A 27,797-nucleotide genomic window follows, 5' to 3' on the forward strand; every position below is an offset into this window, starting at 1 on the left:
GTTAGCTCAGTAAGCTGTGGAGCTAGCAGTCTGGCCTAGGAGCTCGGAGGATCAGGGGAGTGTTGGTGTTTGCACAACTAGCATAGGAGCTCTGGAACAGGACGCGCAAGGGCTAGCTGGTTAGCATTCCAACTTCAATAGATATCTCTGCAACACAAGACATGGACGCCTAACATCAAAACTGTCATTCCTTCTCATTCTGTTGATAATTTTAGGATTTTTTCCCAATGTTTTCAACTATAATTCTTACATATTGCACCTTTAAAATGCTTTGGAAATGCTACATATCACTGAAACATCTGACGACTATTCAATTAACTCTTTAAACTGATGAATGTCTCAGCTACACTTGGTGTTTGGTGCTGATAGCAAGTGTTGGCATCCTAACATGCTAAACTGGTTCATGGTAAACATTAAAGCTGAACATCAGCATGTAAGCGTTATCACTGTGAGCATGTTAGCACGCTGACATTAGCATTCAGCTCAAACAACAACTGTGCCAAAGCCCAGGCTCAAAGCGATGCTAGCATGGCTGTAGAGTCTTAGTCCTGTTGTTTCAAAGAAATTCATAACAAACAGACTGTAGTGTGCGGGTGCTCGGATGAATTAAATCTCAGCTGCAGCACCTCCAGAAAGCTTTTCATTTGGTGAGCAGTGATTTTTCAGATATTATTCAGCTCTTTTTAATTAAAGCAAACACTTAATTAACTCTTACACCTAAGAATGTAAGAAAAGAAGTAACATTTTCCACGGGGCTTAAATCACCTCTAGCATGTCTAACAATGGTTTTGAGTGACTAGTTTAATTAGCACTTGGCGAGAAGAAACAGACACTGTCAAATTTAGAACAAGAGTGAGTGTATGTTGAAGCGTGGGCAAAAAAAATTAGACTACGAAAAAAAGACGAGTCAAAGTGAACGTCATGAAAGCGACAGAGAGAGAAAGAGAGAGAGAGAGTCTGAGGAGGGGTGGGGGTGGAGACACATCTGGACAACTCATCAGTGGCATACTGAGGTCATGAGTCACTCCAGCCACACGCACATCATTTCCTGTATGTTCACCCCTTGCCATTGGTTGCTGCTGGCCGCTTCCCTGTTGACTGTAAACATAAACCTGCTTACCAGATTATAGACCGGAACAGATGAGCAAACTCTTCCCTTTGCATATTTTTAGTTTGTGCTGACACTGAGCATCCGGTTTGCAGCCCTTCTGACTGGTAGAAGGATGCAGCCTTTTAGATAGTCCAGACATAATTTTTCTAAGTCATCGTGAATTTGAAATCATTCAAAAGTCTGAATAAACGTGTATGTGTATGTGTTTTTTTAATGGCAGCTATGGTTTGCAGCAGTCACAATGTCTTATAGTCTATATAGTGTTTTGCACTAATTTGTTCAGTTTATGTTCAATGTTTTATGTCAGAAGTTCTGTGTCTTGCACTCTTTAGTGTTACAACCCTTGGCTCCTGGTACAAGGTTGACAAAAAAGACTCACACATGGCTGCTTTTATTCTGAAAAACAGTCACTTTCGGAAACAACCAAGATTGTATTTTCTCTACTCTTTTCTTTACCTCATTAACAATCAAACACCTTCAAACAAATCCCTAAACCTCTCTAAATCTCACTCAGGCACACATGGGAGTAACTACGACACTGTCACTTGAATACAGGAAGTGCCCTTAAATTGCTTCCTTATTTCAGCAATACAGCTCTAATCCTTCACCGTAAGACGTGCACATCCTGCCCATGCTCCTCAGCGCAGCTAGTTCTCTATTTTGCCAGTGTGTGTCGATCGGGATGCGCCTGCACACCACTGGTGTGTGTGTTGGTGCATGTATGTGTGTGTGTGTGTGTGTGTGTGTGTGTGTGTGTGTCTGTGTGTGCAGCCCTGGAGTTCAGTTGAAGCTGCTGGAATTTCCTGCGAATTCTTCTGGTCCTTAAACTGTCGAGTCGAGCCGAGGCTGCATGATGACAGCCGTAGCCAGCGGTGTTAATCCTCGTTCTTTTGATTTCTGTGATCATAATTATTACGCACAAATGCAACATCTGTTATTTATGTAAAATTCCTGCAATATCTAGGGGGGTCTCCACCATGACCCTGAAAGATCAATCAAGCTTACTCAGGGTTGTAGTGTATTATGTAATTTGCTAATAACAGATGAGGCTTTGGTGTGGCTCACTACAGACCGAGAGGTGCATCAGGCTTGATTTCATCTTATTACTGTGTGTGACGGACGCCAAAATGCCTCATGCATAATTTTCACTGCGCTGCGCTTGTCTAATATCATCTGGTCTGAAATTAGCATATTTCCAAATGACAGCTATACACCGCGGTGCGTGCATGTGGAGGACAGAGCTGCCACACTGTCATCATTCAGGTCTCTTCATTTTCTCTGACGGTCTGCACCAAGAAAGTAATTTCTGTCATGTTAATGCATTCTCTAGTCACGTGGAAAAAAGGATGCGAGTGGAGACAAGTCGCTGCGCACTGAGTTGATGCGAACGGTCACAATGCTTGTACGCAAGAAACAAAACAGAGAAGACAAGAAGAAGAAGAAGAGAAAGGAGAGGAATAAATCTGTATTTATATTTCTATTTATACACTTTTTTTTCATCTTGTTTTAACTATTTGCTGGACCATTGTTCGATTCATCTTTATTCCGTTAAGCTATATGTTTGGGTTGATCTGGAGCGAAGCACATGAGAAATTCCCTAAACCTTCTACTGTGCACGTTTTGTTTGCCTTAGTCCTGAAATGTTTTTTTTAATCCTGGTTCAATCCATGTAAATCACTTTGTAACTATTTCATTTTTTCAAACTTTTGTTTATTATAATTTCATCATGAAAATGAAACTTGATTTGATTTATATGCCAAGTCTCATCGGCAGATCTGGGGAGAACAGGCCAGAGAATACAAATATAATGACTGAGTGAGAGAGAAACGCTGTGTTGTTTTAGTTCAACAACATAGCATTGAGTGACATAATCAATGTTTGCCAATGACAATGACAACGCAGATAGTTATAAACCAACTTGCTAACCAACTTCCTCAGAGATAGTACAATGATGCATTCCTGTTGGCCTTCAGTGGATAAACGTGTTGTTTTTGCGGCTGCTGTCCTTCTGATTCACAGCGAGGAGAGGCTGCCTGACAGTTCGGCTGCAACACCAGCTTGGAGGGAGTGATAAAGGGAAGGGGGGGGGGGGGGGAGGGGAAGCGGGAAGTGTGCGTGAAGGCTTCTGACCCACAGGTTGTCCACAGGCAAGTACACATTCTGTATTCAATCACACTCCTTACTGTGGATCTCCATATTTGTCTTTCGGTTTCATTTTTGTACCGACAAAAGACTCTTGAGTGTTTTTTCTGAAATGAAACACAAGCCGTGGAAAAACACAGCTGCTTCTCATGTGTTGCCACATCGTCTCTGACTCACTGGCCTCGCATAAGCACAGAAGAGCTAAGCACTTGGGGTGACAGGGCGATATATCATGATGTTTCCTCTCATTTATGATATTTGTATTTAAAAATGTGGTGCATTGAAATAATGGCACAATGTAGACTCTGTACTTTTTGTACATTGTTTCATCAGACTTCATGTTAAATCCTGTGAAATTGACACCACAATGCAGTGAATAAATACACAATTCCAGCCCTTTGCCTTTTTAGGGGCATTTTTTATTCTTAAGCTAGAAAGATACGTCATATAGCATTAGATGATGTCATGCAATGTATCGATAATTGCATAATTGCTGTATCGTAATACTATCATTATCGTGGGCAACGTAACGTAAGTTACTCTGTGATTACCGTAAAGGTCCTGTCATTTCCACAGGTATTGATGCCAATTAAAAAAAATGTTTCCACTAATTTACATTTGAAACATTTCAGACCAACAAGCTCAGCCACAGCACCGTCTGCAATGGATGCAAACCAGACAAGAATAAAAATTCAAGGTGAGGATCAGCTGAGGACTGCAGCCTAAGATTTTTCTTTACCTATGTCTCAGTCTGTCCCCCTGGATCCACACGTCACACTCCAATTTGATGCTCTGTTCTGTACATGCGACATCAATTGCATGTCTGTCCCTCCTCTGCAGTTCATCATGAGGTATCCTTCAACTTTTTCCCCTGTTAAGGTTTTTTTTTTTCAATACGGCAAGTTTTTCCTCACGCGAATGGAGGATGACGCTCACCATTCAGATTGTAAAGCCCACGGGGGGAATGTGATTCTGATTTTGGGCTATATAAAAAAAACTGATATGATGTGATTTGATTTTGTTCAGTCGGACTGACCTTGGAAAGCCAAAAGCACAGGTCACTCACAATAACTTCTGATTGGTTGGATGAATAACAGAGGCAGACATCTGATTCCAATTGCATTAATTTCCAGATAGCAACAGGATGGAAAACAGACCTGAAAACATCTAATTCGGTGTGTTTTTACTGTGTGCTCCACGTTCCACCTGCTGCAGGAGCCGTGTGCAAAATGGACATCTGCTGAGCCGCCTTTCTCTGTACTTTCATCTTGCATTGTTCTGCACCAGCACGCATCACGTCTATGCTTCATTTTAGCAGGGCCCGCACAAATAATGGAAGCATTGAATGTATTTTTCTGAGTGAAATACTATTCAAATACAGCCTTCTACCTCTAGCCTTTGTATGCTTAAGAGAAAGGGTGCGACTGGGACCTAACTGTGCAAATGCTCACCACATTAGGAGAGGGTGACGCATCACGAGTGAATTCTGAACACCTTTGGACAGAAAAATAGAAAATTCGGCTTGAAGAAATGATGAGACGTTTGGCAGGTTGCTGTGTGCTGGTGTGCAGTGTTTTCTCTCTGAGTTGCCACATGAGCGACTGAAATATGCAGAAAAAATTCCTTGTATACGTGACTTCCAGGGATAAAATATACTAAAGAAAACAAAGTACACATTCTTTCTTTTTCCCGCTGTTGCATTAAGTATTCGGCATGTATGGAGCCCTCGGTTGTAAACACTGTGCGCTCAGGACTCTGGAGATCATACTGTTGTTCACTTAAAACCAGTAGAAGCGTGTTTTATCAGCGTGTTTTATCAACGTACTATGTGGAAATTGCAATCTGCTGGAGTACTCACGGTGCAGGCTGAGGGAGATGTTGATCACCCTCTCCTCTGCGAAGCTCTTCAGATTGGGAATCCTGGCACATTTGAGGTGCGTGGATGCGGGGGAGTCTCCTACGTGGATCCAGCAGACGGTCTCCTCAGCGTACAGGAAGTCCATAGCTGTGGTCTGTTTGGTGCTGGTGGACAGCAGGCTGTGGACCGTGCTGCCGCTCAGAGAGGTGGCTTGGATGTTCTGGGAGTTGGCGATCAACAAGACAGGCAGACGGTCGACTGGAACTGTAGCATGGACACAACTAATGGTGAGCAGGAGGAACGAAAAAGAGAACGTCCCCACAGAGTCGGTCAAACTGTTGTCTGCTGATTCTTACCGTTCTTGGCCTTGCACGAGCGGTTGTCTGGTTGGGACAGGTAGCCCTCCACACAGGAGCAGGTGTAGCCGCCTTCAGTGTTGGTACAGGACTGACTGCAGGTCCCGTACAAACTGCACTCATCGAAATCTGAACCACAGACAGAACAGAAGGTCTTACTGCTCAAATTGTTAAGAACAGAAAATACAACACTGACTCCAAAGAGGTTGGGACACTGTGGTTCTTCTCACTTTATTTGTTACAGGAATGAAATTCATAATGTCTTATTGAATATGCGATCAAAGTTGATTTAATTATCTTCTCTTTGTTCGGTGTTAACTTGAAAATAGGTTGAAAATATCAGTGATATAACAACATTTTTAATTTTCTATTTTTTCTATTTTACATTTTTACCATTTCTTTTACACTTTTTTTTTTTACAGTTACTATTAACTTAAAAAAAAACTAACAATTTTGTGTCTATTGCTCAGTTTGTGATTCACTAAAGGTGGCTTGTTGCAAAAAACGTCCATAATACCGTATCAATGCCAGTGAAGGTTTGTTTCTGTTGTGGGAAATTCTCCACACCCCCAGGCCCCCTGAACTACCCCCTGTGTGCTCTCCAAACCTGAGTAAACACCTGGCACAGCTTTGAAGGAAAAACCAAGTCCAGCACTAATGTGGAGTTACCGGACAGGTAGACACGTAAGCCACCTAAGCTTATGTGTGTTGTCGGTGCAACATATTACAGATATCCAGCGGTGCCCTCATCCTGTCATGCGCTGGCTGTTTGTCTTTTCATGCAGTAATAAAATGTTCTATTTTTTGCAGACTTCTCATATCAGGGAGGGCGAGAAGGTGGCCAATGTTTAGAAGAACTCACCTTTGCATGCCTTTCCATCTGGGCTGATCTCATAACCAGTCTTGCAGTAACAAGCAGGCCCTCCTGGAGTCACCGCACAGTTCTCCTGACATCCCGCGAGCGAGCAGTTGGATATAAACTCTGGAGAGGGAGAGAAGCCAGGAACGAGTTGTTGGTTTAATGTGCGTAGGAGGACAGGAAGGTGACAGACGTTGTATAATGAAACGACTGGCTATTGAAGCATAAGGTGTTTATACATATTTCTGACATTGTTAATAGCACCCTTGGTTTTTAATAGGGGGTTGATTTGTGTATAATTATATTACAATCCATTCCATGTACCAAAATAAATCCACGAAAAATGACTGTGATCACCAATTTCCTTCATACTGCTGCATGCTTTACGGCAGAAGACACCAGGAGAGACATGACTGTAGGTAACAGCTGCTGAAGCTGTTGACGCTGAAGCTTTCTGAACAGGACTTACAGCTGAAGTGCGTAAATACTTGACTAACAATAGTCCTCCTCCTGACAATGAGGCACACATAAATAATAAGCGGTCAGCTCAGTTCCCCATCAGCTCATCATCAGCATTAAACCACCAAGAGAAACTAAGTGTTGCTCATTGTAGTCAACTACATGTCAGCAATTCAGAAAGTGACTCATACAAACCCTGAATTTGTCCTTGGAGACAAAAAAAACATCTATTCAAACAGAATGCGTCACCGATGAGAGTGAGGAGAATTGCAAAACTCATTCAAGCCAATAAGTGGAGCATAAGTGAACAACAGCTCAGTACAAAAGCAGCAGAAGTGCAGAAAAACAAGCTTGGGAGAAGCTGGCAACGACTCTGTTTTTCCAAAGATGAAATGTGTCTCTCTGTTTATCTCTGTTTAAGTGTTTGTTTTGATCAAGACTGCGCACAGTGATTACGTGTTTTGAAGCATACAAACATTTCTCTGTTTTACGTCTGACATGTTTTTTGCAGAAGAGAAAGTATAACCACATTATCCCTAAAATAGCACCTATTCCTCCTTCTCCATCAGTCGTGAAGTTGTTATATGATCCTTTACTGCTATCGAAACTGGGGATCGGTAGATTAATAGCCAGTGTTGGAAGTAACGCGTTACAAAAGTAATGCAATTACTGTAATGCATTACTTTTTGCTGTAACGCAGTAATGTAAGGCATTACAAAAAAAAAATTGGTAATATTTTACTCGGTAAAAATCTTTACATAACGCGCCTTACAATGCATTTTAAACTCGAAATTAAGTCGTGTGTTGTTTTTATACAAATTCGCCAACACCGTGAGATTAGCAGAGGAGAAAAAAATACGCGTGAATGTTTATTTCCTGTTAGTGCTAGAGAAATATTGATTGAGGAGAAGATGACAAGTTGGACTATACATTCACGAGATGAAACCAAAAGATCTCTCTACCTCGCGAAATAGCACAAGTAATTAAACGAAACATCTAGAGCGGTGCCACACTAACATCAAGCTAGTAACCAAATGAAAGCAAATTTAAGATGAGAGCGGAGAAAAACGTCATCACTGCTCTTTCAAAATAAGAGTTCCTGGACTTCCTGGACTCTGAAAGTGTAATTACAATAGTTAATACTTATCATTGTAGTCGCTGCTTAATTCAGTCCTAATCATTATATTAACTGTATCACTGTCATCCATAGCAAGTGCAATTAGTGAATGTCAGCAAATTGCAAACGTGTCAAAAAGGGAAAAACGTAGTCACATCGACATGTGATTATTATGTTTTAAAGTGATTCAAATAGGACGACCTTTTGAGCTCTGATGTTAATTAAAGGCAGATTGCTCCTTTAAGTAAAGCAAGTATTTGATACAGACTTTGTAAAGGAAGGTCAGGGACCCAATCAACAAACTTTTCTGCCCTGCACTCACAATCAATACCTCCGCGCTAACCTCGACCATCCCCGAGGCTACACACACACACACACACACACACACACACACACACACACACACACACACACACACACACACACACTCACTCACACACACACACACACACACACACACACACAGACACACAGTAAATATAGAAGGACATGATCACAACACGCTACACTCACACCGTCCAGTCAGCTGACTGATGCATAATGGAATCTCTGCAGAGTTTTCAACAGCGCGCTGCATATCTGTGAGATATAAATCAAGACACAGTGAGTCACAGTCAAACAGACACAGTCATGTCAAACCCTGCTGAGATCTATCAGTCACAAGTGATTCACTTTGCCCACAGATGCTGGCGGACAATTCACACTACCACACCACCTCCGGGAGGAGAGGATCAAGAATCTCGCCACATTTTAAAGGATTAAAGAAACAGAAGCCCACAGTGTTGGTGCTATACTCTACTGTACACACTGCATTTCTGCGTGACTGACTGAATTAATTTCCTAAATCAATAATAAATTTAAACTTGAACCTGAAGAGCAATAACTGCTGAGCAAGAAAAAATGAAACCACACAAATCAGCAGATTACTTTTTAGTTTCTTCATTTCTAGCTGTTACTCTCAGACTTTGTAGTTGCTCAGTATATCCAGTGCCCTGTGCAATGCGTTAAATATTACACACAGTAGCACACAAGTCCGCCTGCTGCACTCCAGAGGCTTGCTGGAACAACCACAGTTCAAATTACAGACATGCCCGGAATTTGCCAAAACAAGTCTGAGCACCAAACAACTGAGATGTGTTTAGAAAAACCAACATGGGCAACAATGTCAACAACCTACAGTGACACATGCGGAAAAATATTCACTTTGGGGCAAAATCAAAGTACATCAGAGGCCAAGTATGTGTGTTGCAGACACAAACAGACACTCAAAGCCCCGAGCATTTAAACTAATCCTGACCTGAACCCTAAAACTAAGTTTAAACCCTGAAATGAACGGTGATGGACAGCAGGTTTGTCCCCTCTGCTCTCACCTTAAAACACATGGAAATTCCACGTCCTTTCCCGGTGACTCTGTCCAACGTTCCTTTCATAAATATTTCATCCAAACTGATTTTTTTTCACTGAAGGTTGTGTGGGGAGACAGAAAATAAAACGAAAAGACAGGTGCGCTCACTGTTCCAATCAAAATGTGAGAGGCACCTCGGGATTGAATAATAATTCAACCCTTTGTTTTGGTTCGGGAAGATTCTCTGTTGTTGGATTTTGTACAAGTTGGAGGTGAGACTTTGCAATGTGTCAAGCAAAATGGAAATCTATCAATAACAAGTTGTTCAAGAGTCATATCTACTTCAGCGTATATAGAAATTAAGCAGCAGTAATGATGCCCTGCTGGGTAGTTTAAAATTTGAATGACTTCTGTTAGGAGTAAGACAATTATTTTCATCATAAGTTAATGTTCTACTTATTTTCATGATTCATTTATTAATTGTTTAGTTTACAATATTAATTTTTTTGTCTTCTTTTCGTTTTTATGTCCAACCAATAGTCAAAAACTCAAAGACTCCTCATTAACTATGATAAATGCCTTTGAGAAGCTGGAAGCAGCAAATGTTTGACATGAAATATGACTGAAATGATTAATTAATTATCAAAATATTGAATTTTCTTTGAGACAAAAAACAGCTTGACAAACTCTGATTATCTATCACTCTTTTAACCTTTAGACAGACATCCAATAGAGGAAGTCCTCAGCCTCCTTTGAGCTCCCTTTCGACATTCTTCCTTTCCTGTAATAATTCACATACTCGACAGACATTTACTGTAGGATTATTACACAATTGGGTTTAATTTGTCTCTCAGTGTGGTCAGCACATTCTTTGGCCTCATCATAAATTGCTTCCTAGTTTCTGGTTTCAAAAGGACAACTTCCTTAATTTAATTTATGTCCAAACCCTAACACAGCGTTTAATTTCTTCCCTAAAAGTCGATCCCAAATGTCCTGTATCGCTCACTTATCTGTCCCCAACTTCCCCACAGAGCTCTCTACATTCATCCATATCTAACCCCGACAGCTCTGTCTTATATCAATGGTAACTCCCCCTCCAGAGTCCCATAGCCATCAACTCTGTGTTTTCACCATCAGTGCTATAAATTAAAATAAACCTCCTGTAATTAAACAAGCGGATTCATCTGAATCTCCAAAACAAGACGGCGGGTTTGAAGGGCAAAAAAGAAGGAAAAGTAAAAAACGACGTATCTGATCCATTCATCATGTCAAACAGACATTATCGGATTTTGACATTTCCGGCTAAAGAACTAATCTTATGTGACGGCTGACAAATGTCACAAGGACTCAAATGATGCCACGAGTAACAGGCCCACAGTGATCAGACACAGGATGTAAAATATATCAGATTTGTCTCAATATTGCATGCAGAATTGCTGCTTGATGGGGAAATAAAAACACATTCAGCATGTTTTCTCACATTGATGTGGTGCATCAGTCTGTTGCTGTGACTTCACAGTATGACTATTTGCAGGGGTGAGAACTGTACAACAAGTAAGCAACAATTAACAACAATAAAAACCGAGACAGACATCCGACTCACCACAGACAGGATGAACTAGCACAAGAACAGTATTATTGAACTGCACGTCTGTGTAACAGTGATACCTCTGCAGTGTGGGCCCTCATCCCAGCCGTCGGTGCAGTCGGCAGCCCCGTTACACAGCTTGCTCATGTGGATGCAGAGTTCTGTTCCTCCGCACTGGTACTCATTGGGAGGGCAGCGGGATACGGTACTGTGTGGACCTGAGGGAGACACAGATGCAGTCAACTGAAATGAGAAAGTAAGAAGTTACATTTTTTATTGCAGCCGGATTTATGCGTCTTTCTGATGCCTCTGTGTGTGATAATCCGCTGTAGTAATGAATAAATGTATTTTGCTACTCTGTGTCTTAAATTCAGTCTGCGCTCAGTTCATTTAACACTCAGACACATCAATAGTTAATACAAGAAACATAATAATTATTTGCTTTGATTCCGGTTCTGCTATTGCTATCCATTCATTTTTTATTTCATAATTTAAAATGAGTCTAGTCCAACACATCGATCCTGCAAAATAGCTACATACATTTGAATTAGAGAAGCATTAGACATCTTATAATGCTAAAAAACCATTACACAAAACTAAGACTAAGCAGTCTTTTTAGTTGCATTATTAATTGCTCTGATGTATATTGAATGTGTACCCAATTAAAGTTGTATAATAAAGTAAAAAATTCAAAGCTCAAGATACTTTGGTTTACTTTTGAGACTAAATTAGTTTTTTCTGCTCAGGTTTGCAAGAGGAACCGTTCTCAGCAGGCAGAAACACAAGTGGGATGTCGTGCCAAAATGGATATGAAAATTCCAGTGTCCCTCCTTATCTGTGAACACAGCTCCAGCTGTGCATCTCCACATACCCTGCCTGCCTGCAAGAGGGCTTGCATTGAGCCATGAGGGCACATACTGTACAGTGCTGTGTAGCTATGATTCTGAAGATTGCTCTAACCCTGAGATCTTCGACATATGCCTTCTTCCTGCGTCTCCCTCATCCATTTTATCTTGACTATAAACTGTTCAGTAAAGCAGAAATGCTTTCAAATCAATCTTTATAAAACACTGCCCCCCCATTCTGCCGGTGGATGAGAGACTTTCTGACAGACAGCAGGCGCTATGCAAGGATGACAACATATTTGTCAGACTAGAGCAACACAGAAACGTTTGGCTCTCATCTCCCCCAGTGAGTGCATATCGCGCTTTCTGTCCCTTCATATCTGTGTATGGCACCACTGTGATGGATCGCATCACAAACCATTACACGCCCTGATACGAGACAGGAGTAACCTGCAGTGGGTGCTCAGCAACAATCAGAGTGTGACTACACTACAAATGGGCAAGGTGAGGACTGACTTCGAGAGATCCCTCACGTGCACAGTTATTGGGTATCAATGGCAGTCAAAGATGCTGAAAGTCTTAGAGCTCTTCCTGATCAACAAATGGACAAGCAACCCCTCTGTTTCCTGGTCTAAGCACAAGCTCAGGTGTGGTGTCACTACCTGCCAGCTTACCCCACATCAAGGGAAACAGACAGATAAGGAAAACAAATATAGTAGTGATACTGATACCTTGATTTCAATAAAGGTTCCTGAAGGATGCTCGTTTTGTTACCAACTTAACGAATCCATCCATCCACTTTTTGCAGGTTAGTGTCAGACAAGTTCACATAACATTCACCAAAAAAAAGATCCAAAAGTTCAACAAAAAATACCATATCCTTCAGGGATTCAAGAATAAACATCAAAAGACAGAAATTCAGTTTGTTACAAAGTTTTGTTTCTCAAATCTTTACAGAGTGAATCCTCTTCCCAAAGAAATCAATAGAGTATCTCTGAAAAAGAAGATGAACCCTGACAGAGCTGCAGGCTGTAAAGTTTTACATCTTAGACAATGTTTACAAAAACATTACACATCGTGTGAGGTCCTCTTGTGCGTCATCTGCATTTTGTTTCATTAAATTAATTTCCCTGTGGAGGAAAAGCGTTTCTATAGATTCTAAAATGATCAAGAAAAAAAGCAGGTTTGTTCCGTTTTTCTCTTTTCTCTGGTTCCTTTACTTTGTTTCCCAGTACTTGCAACCCCCTTCTCATCCATCCTGGATTGACATTCATCTTTTCCTTTTGCCAATTTAGCAGGCAGAACCACAAGGCAGACATTCAAAGAACCATTGTGGCAGCAAAAGATGGCCACTAGAGAAAACTAGCAGGAATTACAAACACACCATTATCCAAACTGGGCCTTGCCAAATGACTACCTTCACTACATCTACAGCACACACACATCCACCCCAGAGGCAAAACACTGACAGTAAGCACGCCAGTGTAGCGGCACGTAGGCCTGGTACTGTAGTGTGTGCTAAGAGAGGACTCTGTGATCTCTGAGAAACAATACATCATGGATGAATATGAGTTTGGCTAAAACACTGCAGTAAATCCAGGGCAGCTTTAACTCAATACAGAAGTGAAGGCTCTGCTATGATCATTGGACAAGCAGCAAGGGCTTTTCTCCTTAATTACCTTTTTACTGAACTCTTTTTCTTGGATGGTGTTTCCTGCCTGTGACTCTAGCCAGTCTTCTATCCACAAAGAGACTAATGACTCAGCACAACTTCTGTCACTACGTCCAACCAGTCGATGTGTTGCCCAGAACTCTTCAAACTGTCATCGCCACTGTTCAAGTCTATGGGCTGTGACATGACTGATGAGCAATGTTCCCGGCAGAGACAGTGATTGAGTTTTGGAGCAATAATTACGACACAAAACACTAATTAGCAAATCTAACCGTATATAGTAGTTTGACAACATGTACGTGTTGATAAAAGCTATTAAACATATTGAATATAATGTTATCGAGATTACACATTTGTTCAGAGGCTTGTTGTTTTTAAGATATTTGTCTGTATCACACATTTACTGTGTTGACTATAATATATGCATACGGGTGGATATGTTCAAGAAATAGTGTGACATATTGGGAAACACACTTTCACATACTTGAGAGTGAAAGGAGAGGTTTGACACCACGTTCATTTATGTGCACTACAAAATTAAGATGAAGCCATCGGGTGATTACAGTAGCTTAGCTTAGCACAAAGGGGGAAACAGCTAGCCTGGTTCAATGATATGCTTACTTGTACCTCTTATTAATACATTATATCTTACAAATGTAGGATGAAATGAAATGTGGGAACAATACTTTATAGTTAATGGGGGGTTATGTGCTTAAATATTTATTGGTGACCAGCTGCCAGGACTCTTGGTAGTTTTGTTTTCTAAAACTCAGTACCTAGTATTGTTCCCCTTACCCTTACCAATGAACTTAGTTCCCTAACCTTTACCAAGTAGTTTTGTTCCCTAACCAAAGAGTTTTTGTTACCAGAACCCTAACCAAGACAATATATTAAAAGAAAATGCTAAAAGTCCTCAGTCTAAAAGTCAAAATTCCAAACCTCTGCCTACACATGGGGCAGGAATGCTTGTTGCTTGCATGGAAGTCATATGAAGAATATTCAACCAGCATGACTTGCTGTGATAATTGTGTTTGTCCATCTTTCTACCATCATCACCTACTATCACCTATCACCTAGCTCTATTTCCATATTTGGCAAATAGAAATGAGAGTGGTGTTGATCTTGTTTCACTCTCGACAAGAAAGTAAAACAGAATACTGCCCAAAATGTTGACCTACTCCTTTAAACCTTCACAGATTAAATGAAAAATACCCTTAGAACAATGGTGATATAATTCAGAACAGTAAATAATAATAATAATAATTATTATTATTATTAATAATAATAATAATAATAATAATAATAATAATAATAATAATACAAGCAAGATGCATGAACTTCTTCCTTTGCTGTTTTGTTTTCTGAACTTTATTTGAAACCGATCACTTCTCTGCAGGGCTGGTCTTTCTCAGCCCATGTGGGGAGCAAAAAAACTGTTGGCCGTCCCTCCTCCTTCTCACTCTCTCTCTGTTTTTATCTCCTCCCTTCATTTTTCATCCAACATCTGTTGACCCATTTACAGTACGTGTCGAAGTGGCAGGGCAATGTGTGGAAAATGAACACTGTAAGAAACAGAGGAAGAGAAAGCGAGAGAGGGCAGACGGAGGAGACAGAGTGAAACACCTCATTCACAGGAAGTGGACAGAGCCCCACAAGGCTTCATTCTTGTGCGAGCTGGCAGCGGTCGGTGGGGCCGCAGTGGAAAAGGCATTGCTAATTTGAATTAAACAGGGTCTTTTCTTCAACATTCCTCGACTGTGAGTGAGCCAGGTTAGCAGGCCCAAACTTTTTTTTTTCTTGAGAAATTTCTATTTGCTCTGTTCCTCTACACAGCTCCTTGAATAGTTCAGGAAAAGATCCACAACTATTCTGTTCTGTAGCTCAATTAGGACGCCCAGGGAAATGGAAAAGGTGTCTCCATTACTGACCCATGAAGGTTATCCTTAGACTGTGCGAGTGAGCACTGAGGCCTGAGATTTGACAATTATTTTCCTATAGAGAACTAGATATTGTGCCAAGGCTTCACTTCTCTGTTACAGACGTCACAGAGACGACAGCAGATTACAGGACAGGTTTCACTTTTTCCACACGTCTTTCTGACTCATGAGGCTTGTCTGAAGATGTGCAAACAGACACACATTGCCTCAACCCTCATAAAAGAGACACTGCACGAAACATTAACACGGTATGGAGTCACTGCGAGAGTCACACAAAGCCTTTCTTCTCTGAGCATCTATCAAAACAAGATTGTGGCACACTGGATTTCAGACACGAGTGGAGTCTTTAAGCTGCTACACATAGAGATGGATCACATGCACTTTTCCAGTCCAAGGGAGCGAGGGCAGAGGGGGTGGTGAGGGAGGGGGACAAGAGAACTAAGGCCATTGTTTGGATCACACAAATCGGCTGTGGCCTCCTACAAAGCAGGCTCAGCCGCGGTGTTATAAGCAGCGTCACGTGCAGAGCCTGATCTGAACTGTGGCACGGCCACCTGGAGGGAAGTGGTGAGGGCCGCGGGGGCACCGTGAAGACAGAGGGGCTGGCACGTTTCTAATAATGGGCTGTTTAGGGATTAATATGTCGAAACACATTTTCCTATCTCTTCCTTGCATTCTCTTAAAACAAAACTTTTGTTTTTTTTCTGTCACAAGTGTCATTTTTGCAGAATGATTCATCTTGGAAACTGTCTCTCTGATCTGAGTTTCCTCTCCAGTAGTAGAAAGAGGCCCAGCTGACCGAGAAGGAGTCAAGGTCTGGGTCTGGATCGGACCATCCACTAGCGCAGAGCTTGTTAGGCTGTGGGATTTTCCATTCACTAGTTCATGCTTGCCCTCCATATGCTGGTCAACACAAAGCTTATTCAGCCGACAACAAACACACAAACAACTAACAAGTCGCTGCCAGTGCAAGAGGAAAAGATAAAGGGGGGCAGAATGAGGCCAACTGTGGAGAGCAAAGAGGCTAACCACTGTCACAGCTTTCATTTTAAATCCTACAGACGCTCCAGCATGTGAAACAATGTCGAAAAATACACATATCTAAACTATTGCCCCATATTCGACTGACAAGCATCAGATAATTAAAACTAATCTCGCTACTTCACACGGACATCACCCAGATATAGCTGAATAATTTAACATGTTTAGCCATTAATACACCTCATGAATAAATAGTGCTGCACCACTTTCCTGCCACTAGCTCTTAATGACACACTAATACTGGGTTTCTCTGACCACTGACGACCAGCTGGCCCTCTCTGCGATGTTCTTGGCCCACATGACACATTCTTGGACGGAGCATCCGAATCCTGACCAAGCAGCCCCGAGGCACCCCTTGACCCCCGCCCCCCAAAATCATCGTGTGCCCTGCCAAAGTAACAAAACTCCAAATTTAACTAGGACATGGCACCGAAAGCAAGACGCAACAACACCAGAGCTTCATTTAGGCCTAAGAGAGGACCTAGTGGCAACATGAGAGTTTGTATTTTGATGTTGCTACTCTTTGTTTTCTTCTTTTTTTTAAAGGGCAATAAAGTGATTAAAAGCAAGCGCAGACAAATACGGGGACACATAAACAGTACAAAATAAGACGAACACAAAACAAACTGAGTAATGTAGCACAGATTTAAACTAGGGACTTTAATGATTAATGATGAATTGATTAATCACCATTAAAAATGTAAGCAATTAAAAATTGTATTTATATTAAATGACAATCAGACATGGGCACAATTACATCAAAACGTATCTTGTTAAATTCAATGTAATTACTTTGTCAGTCAAACATACAAAATACAAATGGCTATTAGTAGATTATAGCAATTTTTTACATTAAAGCGGCCATTTTCCTCTGACGATATACTCAGGGTGGGAAACTTAAGTGCTGTGCTGCAGGTTGCAGGTCGTATAAACAGAGGAAATCTGACAAATTGCGGTCATTTCATCACTTACTGGTCGAGTAGCAACTGACAAGTCAATGGACAACGGAAATCTGGCAGCTGAGGCAGCTGACTGTCAAATTAAGAAATTCCTTAAAAATTGCATCCCTAGTTCAAACTGTTGGGTATGTTGTCAATACAAAGCAAAAATGACTGTCCAGCAGAAACTGTTTATGCAGATGGGTGCGTGTCTGTGTGTGTAAGCCTGTGTCTTATGGTAATATCCCGTATGTACACACACAAACACACGTATACCATACATATATTTATCTCTATACATAGTGTATATGTTTATATTTCATGTTGCTGCTCAATGCGATCTTGTCAAAGAGATCACGACAGCAGAAGAGCAGGCAAGTGGTGTGGGAAACAATGCTGCACTCCGCCGCTGTTTATGTCTGACGGCTATCCTATAATAAACACTTCACCCTGCAGGTGAAACACACACATTAATCTGCCACTCCAACCACACCTCAAAAATACTAGGTCATTTTTATTTTCAGCCACCTGATTCCGCTTTGTCTCTGCAAACGCACCTCAGTTTAACAGTGTATTTACACAACTTTACAGCACAAAAGCAGCTCATTATAACCGTCTTTGGCTTTGACCCTGGTGGCAGACTGTGTGCCCTCAATGAACTCTGCACTTGAGGGTTGGATCATGGGTCTCTCTGCTCCCTGCTTACCCCCTTTCCTTCTAACATATCAACACCACATTTTCATTCCTTTCTGGGGGGCTTCTTCTGGGGTGGCTGGCAGGGTGACAAGCAAAGCAGGAAGGCTAAATCCAGCCCTCAAAAGCACAACAAACTGACCGTTCTCCAAACACAGCAGCACCGCTGCTCCTCGGGGCAGAGAAACCACTGAGCAAACAGCTCTATCACCAAAGTAAATTGCAAGGAATCGAACAGGACAACACCACCAGATACCCCGAACAAATAAATAGATTGGGCCTATATCTGTATTGGTTATGAAAGAGCAAAAGTAAACGAACCCACACAAAGGAAATCAATGGGTAAGATATGCCTGCCACCTTTTTCCCTGAGCTTAGGCATAAAAGGACGGATAATAAAACTCCTTAAACCCACCTCTCTCACCTGTGATCATGCAGGCAGACACAGACACACTTTTCTGCCATTTCGTTCACACAGATGAAAGAAGAAAATAGACCTATTGCCTACTGAATAAGGTTCTTACATAGCCACTCTATTTCTAAGATTGAACAGACTCATTCTTTGATTCATTCGGCCTCTTATTCCCTCACAATGGACTGAGGATTAGCTTAAAACTATTAGTATTGTGCAAGTTTTTCTAGTAAAGGACAGAAAGAGGGCCATACTGCTGCCCCAGAATGACTAAACATCTGAGAGGCACATAGTCTGTGATGGCTTAGAGTTCTTACCCAGAAAGCAAAAGAGACAAACTTTATCATCATCACAAATTAAGCACCAACCCCTCTCCAGACAGTCATTTTAATTTGTTACACAGCCGCCTGTCCTTTGAATTTCTTTTCTAATGCTCTAATTATCTCATAGAATAACAGCTATGTAAATGACAGGGGAGGCCCGAGGGGGTCGGAGAGGAGGATCAGAGTATTCGTCATCGGAAGAGCCAAGAAACCCGAGGAGACGGAAGTTAAACAACAACTGCAGAAGACAAGCTGTGTGTTCAATAATGCACCATCACAAACAGGATGTAGTCATTTATTACTGCGACTAATCAGACACAAGGTAAGTTTGCTGTACAGAGAGAAACACCAGCCACGAGGCATAGCCAGGTGTTCAGCATCTGTATACCCTGAAGAGGCAGGGTGGGGGTTTCCATCACCCAAATTATCATATTATTATCTTCTGTGTCTTTCATTCTCCTGCATCATAAACCCCACTCTGTCCCCCTTCTTGTCCCAGGCTTGTAGTCCCCCCCTAAGGGTGCCTCTGTCCTGCCCCACTCCCTTCTGCAGAGGGCCCTGCTGAGATTACATAATGGTCTTTTTAAAATTTAAAACCCCTGACACGCTTTTCTTGGCTGAACACAGTCTTGTCCTGCTTCAAGGGGCCAGTTGTGCCCTCTCTACTGCCCCGGCCTCAACTCCTCATCTAAAAATGGCCAGCTGGCGGCCTGTGGGTCACGTCCACCTCACCACACCCTCAAATAGAGCATATATTTATATACATGTACTGTATGTATATCAACTATATATGATTTCTGCCTTTCCTCCATAAATCTTTACTGTTACCGCCGCACAAGTTCCGTCTTTAACAACTAATTTTCAGACCCTCATGACTTGAGTTTGCTACTGCTGAAAATGTCACACTATCCATCTCCAGCAGCAGCACGAGCATGAAGTCAACGGGAGTTAAACTTCCAGTTTGGGCCACAGAAGAGGCCAGTACTCCATTTTGATGTTAAATATTGTATCCAATGCATATAAGTTGTGCCTATACTTGTGAAGATAATAAAATAATATAAGGCTCTGTAGTCTAAGGCGGCAAACTTTATTCTGTTTTTGTACCTTTTTGTACCTAAACCCAAGCTTAGAATATCAACATATATTTATTAAAATATTTTGAGCAGTTAGGCTAACCCAGTGCATTCACCACAGGGCAATATTTTCGCCTAATACTTAAACTAAAATACCTAGATTTATATATATATATTTTCAAAGGCGTGGTTTGGATTATGTAGCCGCTTTGCATCCGCAAGGAATTGGGCTGTTCTTTAGAGGTGTTTTTTTGTAGGGGGCGTGTCTGCAAGGCTGCAGCTCGAATTATGTGCTAAATATTTGCTCATACATGCTCTTGGATTGTTGGGATGAAGGGAATTTTTATTTCTAGTAGGTGGGGACACAAATTATCTGTAACACTCAGCTGTTATGGCAAAAATGACCACTGAACGTTTCCACATCTTTCAGGTCATTCTGAATTTTTTTACGCCTGACAATTTCACCTCTTCGTTTCAGTCTGACTGCTCTCATTAGCATTGTTTCAAGCCAAGTATGCACCTAACTTTGCAAGCTACCTAGGACACAGTATAGCATTATGCCGCTTAAGAGGCAGGTATTTCACGCTTACTAGAACCTGCCAGAAACACGATACTATGCTAATGTGGCTCCGGGTTTGATGGATGTGTAAAAAGGTGAATGCTAAATGGCTAATGTCAACTTTATATGACGATCAGCTTATTGCGCGACCTCAAATAAAATCATTCACTGCAAGTTTTGAGTTTCTGAGTCATGGAAGTATTACACTGTGTAATTGTATGTGATAATTAAAGAACCTACTTCTATTCTGGTCACATTTCTAATTTCAGTACATTAAATATTAATTAATCCACAGCACATCCCTGTAGCAGTTCAAGTGAGGGATGAACTATAGTGCAACGAACTCAAGTCTGCTCCTCTCTGATTCAGTAAATGTGATATATAACACCTAACTTGTCATGTCATTATGTATTCTGACAGCTGCCAAAATAAAGTGCATTTTCATGTCATTGAGGCCAAAACATCATGTAGCATTAGTCAAGTTGAGATTCAAAGTGCTGCACACTCATAGTGACAAACCCTCTCTTCTTCCGCTGCTGTGACGCAATGCAAACATGAATATCAGTGTGTATGTGTGTATGCTGATCGTGGCTGCTGGGAACACTGTCTAAAGAGCACAGTTTAAAGGCGTCTTTGAACCGTTTTGGAACGGTGAAACGTTTGCTATAGTGTCTGTGGGAGAGAAATGAGAAAAGTGTGTGCTCGTGTGCGAGAGAGAGGAGGAGGCGGAGAGCAGGCTGTGTGCACACACTCTCACACCTGCAGCAGGTTCTTGCAGGAACAAGGTGCTGCGAGGCGACAGACTCTTTCATGTTGAGCAGCGGCTGTTTTCCTCGACATGTTGATAGCTATCTGGACTGGGTGGTGGCTGCTTTTTAGGAGACAGTAGCAGGATCAAACGGATCACTTCCTCTTACATACAGTGTCTTAACAGTATAGCCACTGGCTTTGGGTCGACTGTCTGGTAAATGTCACCACTGACAAAATAAACGACAAACAATGTTCCCTTATGTCCAATTGCAGCCGACTTCCAGATCAAAGACTCAGCAGATTTAATTTCTTTTCAAGGCAGTCTTCTATTTCTTTTGATAGCAGTCAGTTTTTTTCCCACTCTGAAATTGGTTGTAACGTCTCCTAAAAAGCTAATTGCAATTTTAGGTGGGGACTGTCTGTAAAATGGCCCATATTACAGGCCTGGGAGGGGACGTCATTGCAGCGTTACACACTTCCTGTGTTTCCAGGGCACACTCACTGCACGTGGGAATATTTCAGGACCCCAATAAAGTCTAAAGCCTGAGGAGATGGCAGCTCTGTAAGCTTCGACACCCTACCTGAAGGCTATGGAGCAGCAAATTATCTTCACATCTATCTCCATTGCACGGCGTTCAATTGTTCATTGATCAGGAATGCAGATCAAAGTTCTATAAAAAGGTCATATGCCCAGACAACCACTTTGTTTTTGTTTGACTCTGTCAGTATCCCTTTATGCCAGTCTGACCCAGCACCCCGGGGTACAAAGAACAGCATTGTGGGGGTTACACAGCAGGGCAAAGCAGCTGCACTGGACAGTGGCTGACTTCCCCGGCAATAGCCAACACACTAACAAAGGCCACTGTGAAGCCCTGTCCGCACGAGTGAATAAATAAACCTCCCTCATGCATCTTTCAACCAGAAGCGCCTGCAAAAGCACCTTCACAAAGAGCACATTTATCACAACAATACAACTACAAATGTTACTCAGTGTACAGGTGGTGTGCATACAGTTGGGGATGAAATGCTCGCATATGACAACATGGTGTTTCAATTTGAACGTTCAGTCCTTGTGACAACTGACTGCTGCTCAGAAAAAAAAGAGGATTACCAGTTTTCTCTGCAGAGTGTTTACCTATGATGAGCTATAAAAATGCTAATCAAGCACATTTCACTCAGATTCATTCACTACTCCAGCATTATGGGGGGTATTTGGATCATTTGACATCAGCAAGCATCACTGGGGGGATAGGTGGAGAGGGCACGCAACAAAGGTCTAAATTGAATGATGGAGGTTGTGGTTACACAGCAGGCACCTCACAACGTCAGCACCAGATATCCAAAAGCAAACTTTAATAATAAGGCCGGAGATGTAAATTTTTTTTTTTATCTACAAATTACATGAAGGGACCAAAACCAACAATGCATTAGTCCGTTGCGATAACTACTTCACTTGGATGATAAATTGCCCCAGAAATGATAGCAATACACAGTAATGTTTGTCATGTGAAGACTGTTTCATGCCAGTGATATAATCATAATATAATAGCACACTAATGCAATTACACCCTTTCAAAGAGCAATGACCTTTTCACTCTGAAGTACATTCAGACGTCCTGAATAAACAAAACACTGATGGAAATCAAAACAACAAAACGAAACAAACAAAAGGAAAACACAGCGGGCAGCATCAAGGTCAGCAAAAATGATACAGGCCATGCACAGACACAGATTGGTTGATAACATTATTATCGTTTGGTTTCCAACTTCCCAAACCTGTGTGTGGCACTCAGCCCAAAGTCCACTGGTTCCTAATGGAGAGGAAAATCTTGGGGTAATGAATATACACTTTCATTGTATGCATGCCCAGTTACAGTTCCCCGCCTCATTGTCATTAATATCAGTTGTTCACATCAGCAGCTTGGGTCTCGCCAATAGCAGAGTGACACGCCGTCACTTTTAGCCTGTCACCTTGCTGCTGTCTTTTTAAATACGATTCTCTCTCTGCCTTTAGTTCCCTCAGGCTGCCATCAGTAAGACACTATCACCACCAGTGACTGGACTGTAGAGTCCCTGTAGAGTCTGAGCACCAAAGACTTTCTGACAATTATCACATTATCAGCTCCTATAATAAACATTCTCTTGACCTAATCTGCTAGTCTCTCCTGACCGGACTAAAAGGATGTGGTTGGACTGACACAAACGAAAGTGAAAACTGTAATGAAGAGTGCAATAGTGTGACTCACTGGTGTGATTTGTGAAGATAAGAATACAGGCCTGGGCTAACAGGAATAAATCATATCAGGCTTTTAGAATGACTTGCTTCTCAGATACATTTTGGGTGGTTTTTTTTTACAAAAAAAAACTCCCCACAGAATATCCCCAGACTTATCCCTTAATTTGAACGAAGGGCACACTTCCAAAGAAACCCACAATTTGTAACAAACTGTAAGCACCATCTTAAGACTATTCCAACTTCTGTCTTTGTTCATACTCTGAAGCAGCAGACAGGAGTGTTTACCCCAACCTTTGTCATGTACTTGCACTTGGCAATGCTCCTCAATAAATTTCACTAATCTTCACTTTAAGAAAGCATCTAAATTCTCAGGAAGCTAAGATAAGACTTGGCATTTCTTTTGTGTCTCTGACTCACTTCTTGGGCTGTACATCCTGACACTCCGGAGCAGAGGTCCTATAACTGTTGTTTTTGAGAGAGTTTGGCATAAGCAGGAGACAGGCGATGGAGTCACTGGTGTTTCTGCCCCAGATAGAGACGCGGAAGGAGGCTGGGCCCCGCAGATGAGAGGGGAGGGAAAGAGCAGGTTGTGAAAAACAGCAGGTTTCTCCATTGCTCTGGGCGAGTCTCTAATGACTTCCAGACCTGCTCTCATACAGTCTCTGCGTCTAGACTGCAGCTACAGCACTCTGCTCTGGCCTCCCAGTCGCTCACTCAGTCTCTCTCCCAGGCTAACCCCCCGCCAAAGAAGCAACATGTACACACACACACACACACACACACACACACACACACAGTCACACTGCCCCCCCCCACTCCATCCCAAGCTCTCTGTCCTCTTAGAAAACTACAGGCGTTTCAGTCTGAGAGGCTGACCAACGAGACACTGCTGCTTTCATTCCCTCCCCAGGGATTCAGCCTCAAAGCATCTCGGCTCTAATGAGGACTTTCAAACGACGGCTGTCTTTTTTCTTTTTTTTTTTTGGAGTCCTACGTTCCGTTTGGGTTTGTCTCATGATTGCATCCTCTGTGGCTCTGAATGCAAAAGGAAATCACATCTTTCTAAGAAAGACAAACACTGTAAATCTCCTAATTGGGCGTGACAGGGCTGTTTAAGGGCAGAGTGACCTCTGTCCCCTAATGATAGAACATCCCATTGTTTTCTCTAGACGGGCTGTGGTTAGCCACACACATCTAATAGGCTAACACTCTCAGTTTGTTCGTTGATGATTGCTTTTAGGATATGTTTGGGGGAATCAAAGGCTACAGTAATGGATTAGCATACCTTTGATGCCACAAAAAAATATTTTTAGTCTTATCAAGAGTCATCACAGCAAATTTTCGATCCATTTCAGATAAGTTGTTTACACTTGGAGACCTGTTGAACAGTGTTTAAGTCAAATCAGCCTACATTATTCACACATTTCCTCACAGCTGAAGATGCTACATCGTGATGTATAATAATAATAACAATAACAATGATTTGTAAAAATGCTCTCTAACTCCTCAGAGCCTTGAACAGACAAGACAATACACTACATGAGGAGAAAATGAAGTGTGCTGAACACACTTTACTGGGGGTTCTCTATATATAAATCAACATAAGCTGTAGGCTCCAATTATCTAGCCTGAGTGGTTAAATGTCAGCCAAAGTTCACTCTTCTGTGAAAGTCAGATGCAGCCAGATCAGAACAATAAGTGCAAACAAGAAGGTAGCCATCCGTGTCTGGATTTGACATATTGGACTTTTTTTTCTTTCTTTCTTTTTTTTAACACTTACAAACATCAGGCTCCTCATCAGAGCCATCCGGACAGTCTTTCTCCCGATCGCAGCGCCAGCCCTTTGAGATGCACGTCACCCCATCCTTGCACACAAACTGCTTCGGGCTGCAGGTCTTTGGGGCTGAAAAGAGACAAAGGAAAAAGTGAATTAATTAAAAGATTTCAGCTCCTTTTGTGTCAGCGATCTTTATTTTCTGGGGTCTCATTAGCAAGCGGGGTCTGTTGTGTTCAGAGTCAATAGTGGCCCTCTCTGGCCCTAATTAGATCCTGGAAAGTTGCTACTTGATGGAGGGGATAGAGACCGGATACACAAAACCCACACACGCACACAAGCAGGCCGCGGAAAGGCTTTGCATAAACTTGCTCTACCTAAATATCCAGGTCAGTGTTCCCAGGCAAATAGCAGTGATGCAACACGTCTGGAGGATATCAAAGAGCATCTTGTTCAGTGAATTGCCCCCCGATCATCAATTTCCCCTCAACCCGACCTTACAGAGAGAGGAAAAACTGCCCACTCCAGCCACAGCCAAATGGGGGGAACACATTCAAACGCAGTTCTCTCAGAACAGCACATGCACACACACACATACACAAGCAACAGAGCTGAGTCACCCTCGGGCATTAGGGTTAACTCTTGGTGAGTTGAGTTTGATGCAACTTACTGCTGAGTGGAATATACACAGGGATTATGAGAGACAGTGGTGTACTTAACTACTGTTGTATGTACAATTTTAATGATTGAATAGACCTGAAAAAAGGTATGAAAAAGAAAAGAATGGATCTTGGTATGTATGTCTAGGATTTCAAGGTTTCAAAAGAAGCTCTTTATTGTCATGTCCTCCATATTATTTTGCACTACACAATTCAGATCTGTAATCAGCCCTTTTACACTGAACAGATCTGTTTTATGCTCACTGGTGTTGGACAACTTTAAAAACTGAAAAAGAAAATTATACTTTTTAGGCATTAAAAATATAATTACGGTTGATTATTAATCAACCATAAGCAAGTATTAGTCAATTAGATCTGCCAACAGCTGCAAAAGCCACACACACACACACATACGTGACAATCTCTTGTGGTTTATGTTCACATCATATCATTAAAACCATAATTATGAGCTGCCAAGTGGGAAAAACCAAGGATGAACAACTTCATATAAGCACCATGGCGACTAACTTTGGAATATAGAGTGAACACCTCCCGTTTACGGTTTCGAGATATCTACTGTCAAGAGTGAGCTTAGCTTCAGTTAGCTTCAACCACTTCCTAGCTAACATTTCTTCTGTGAAGTGAAGTCAATTTTAAAATATCAAAGCACATCTTGGGCACATTCATTTAAGCCTGAAAGTGAAACGCGTGGGATGTAATCAAACAGTAAGATTAGCTAGGAAGTGGTTGAATGCTAACCTCAGCTAATATAATGTTTTACCTTGATGTGGCCAGCTTTGACTCCACATTTTGACTATCCATCATCTATACAGTTGTTGATAATTGATATTAAAGGATATACTGTAACTTAAAACCACTCTGAGCGTGACGTCAGAGGAAAATGGCTGCAGTGTGATTATGTCCTATGAGGGTGCTAGCTGTCAAGCTTACATGTCCTACATTTGTATAGCGAACAAGCAAACCTTTATTATGGTCACAAATAGGGTAACTTACATATAACTAAAAAAGCCTTACAAATTACTGTCCAACGCTGTTTATTACAAAGGCACATTACCCCTGAGGAAGGTTATAGAGGAAGTGACATCTGGTCAAACAGGGACCTTATAATAAAACCTTTGGCCATGTCACAGTATTGTAGATAGAGAGAATCACATTACACTTTGTGATTCTTTTATTTATAAGGCCATACAGGACCTTATCATATTATGGGCGAATACAAAACAAATCAGATGAAGTACGTGTCCTTATGTGCTGTTTTCATAAAAACATTATTTCTCCCACAAATAAAAACACAACAAACATTTTACCAGTTGACATTTAAAGTGAGCAACAGGCAATCCCAAACTATAATTGGAATTCACTCACGGATAGTTCACATTTTGAATATCCATCACCTGGTCGTGAATGAACTGATGTTTTGTACATCCAGGAAAAGGTCGTTTTACACTCCCCCTTTCATTTCTGTCTCTTATCGCTACCATCACATTGAATATCAGCAATCTGGGTTTATTGTTACGACATTTTTAATCTTCTCACTGAATCAACCCACCCGCCCCGGCCCTCTGACTCGACTGATCATTTACATTTTTAATATCGTATTGAAAAGTGTGGAGTCTGGCGTGTCAACATCCGCTTGCACAGCTTAGGTCAAAACATAAAGCACTGATTTGAAATGGTGAGCGGTATTGTGAATGCCTGCTTACTTGGACGTGCAGCATGATGAACAGGACAGGAGGAAGGATGGGAGAGAATAGGGGTGGATGAAGGGGATGAAGCAGGATAAACAGGAGGACTGTATTTACATTTAAGGCTTGCCTCCAACTCCAGCAGCGAAGGGATATCTTGAAATGGAGCTCAACCTAAATACCATGAATTCAACCTGACATATTGCTGCACACATTCGCACACTCCCCACTTATCCTCCTCTCTGTACCGCTGTGATCAGTGTGTGTGTGTGTGTGTGTGTGTGTGTGTGTGTGTGGGGGGGGGGGGGGGCGTAGAGGGGCATCTTTCTCTCTCTCAGAAGTCC

At 41.7% G+C, this 27,797-nt stretch overlaps 1 protein-coding gene across 4 annotated transcripts in view; it reads right to left on the reverse strand.

Moving 5' to 3' along the window:
• Positions 1–27,797, reverse strand: part of LOC115583861 (low-density lipoprotein receptor-related protein 1-like) — a 98,991-nt gene that overhangs the window by 57,909 nt on the left and 13,285 nt on the right. For all 4 annotated transcript variants that reach the window (XM_030421067.1, XM_030421066.1, XM_030421069.1 and 1 more), the window contains exons 2-6: positions 25,095–25,217; positions 10,916–11,053; positions 6,330–6,449; positions 5,468–5,596; positions 5,112–5,375 (exon numbers count right to left, since the gene is read on the reverse strand). In XM_030421067.1, coding sequence (XP_030276927.1) covers positions 5,112–5,375; positions 5,468–5,596; positions 6,330–6,449; positions 10,916–11,053; positions 25,095–25,217 — 774 coding nt within the window. The remainder of the gene's footprint in view (positions 1–5,111; positions 5,376–5,467; positions 5,597–6,329; positions 6,450–10,915; positions 11,054–25,094; positions 25,218–27,797) is intronic.

Source organism: Sparus aurata, chromosome 6 (assembly GCF_900880675.1).
Source record: "Sparus aurata chromosome 6, fSpaAur1.1, whole genome shotgun sequence".
NCBI lineage: Eukaryota > Metazoa > Chordata > Actinopteri > Spariformes > Sparidae > Sparus > Sparus aurata.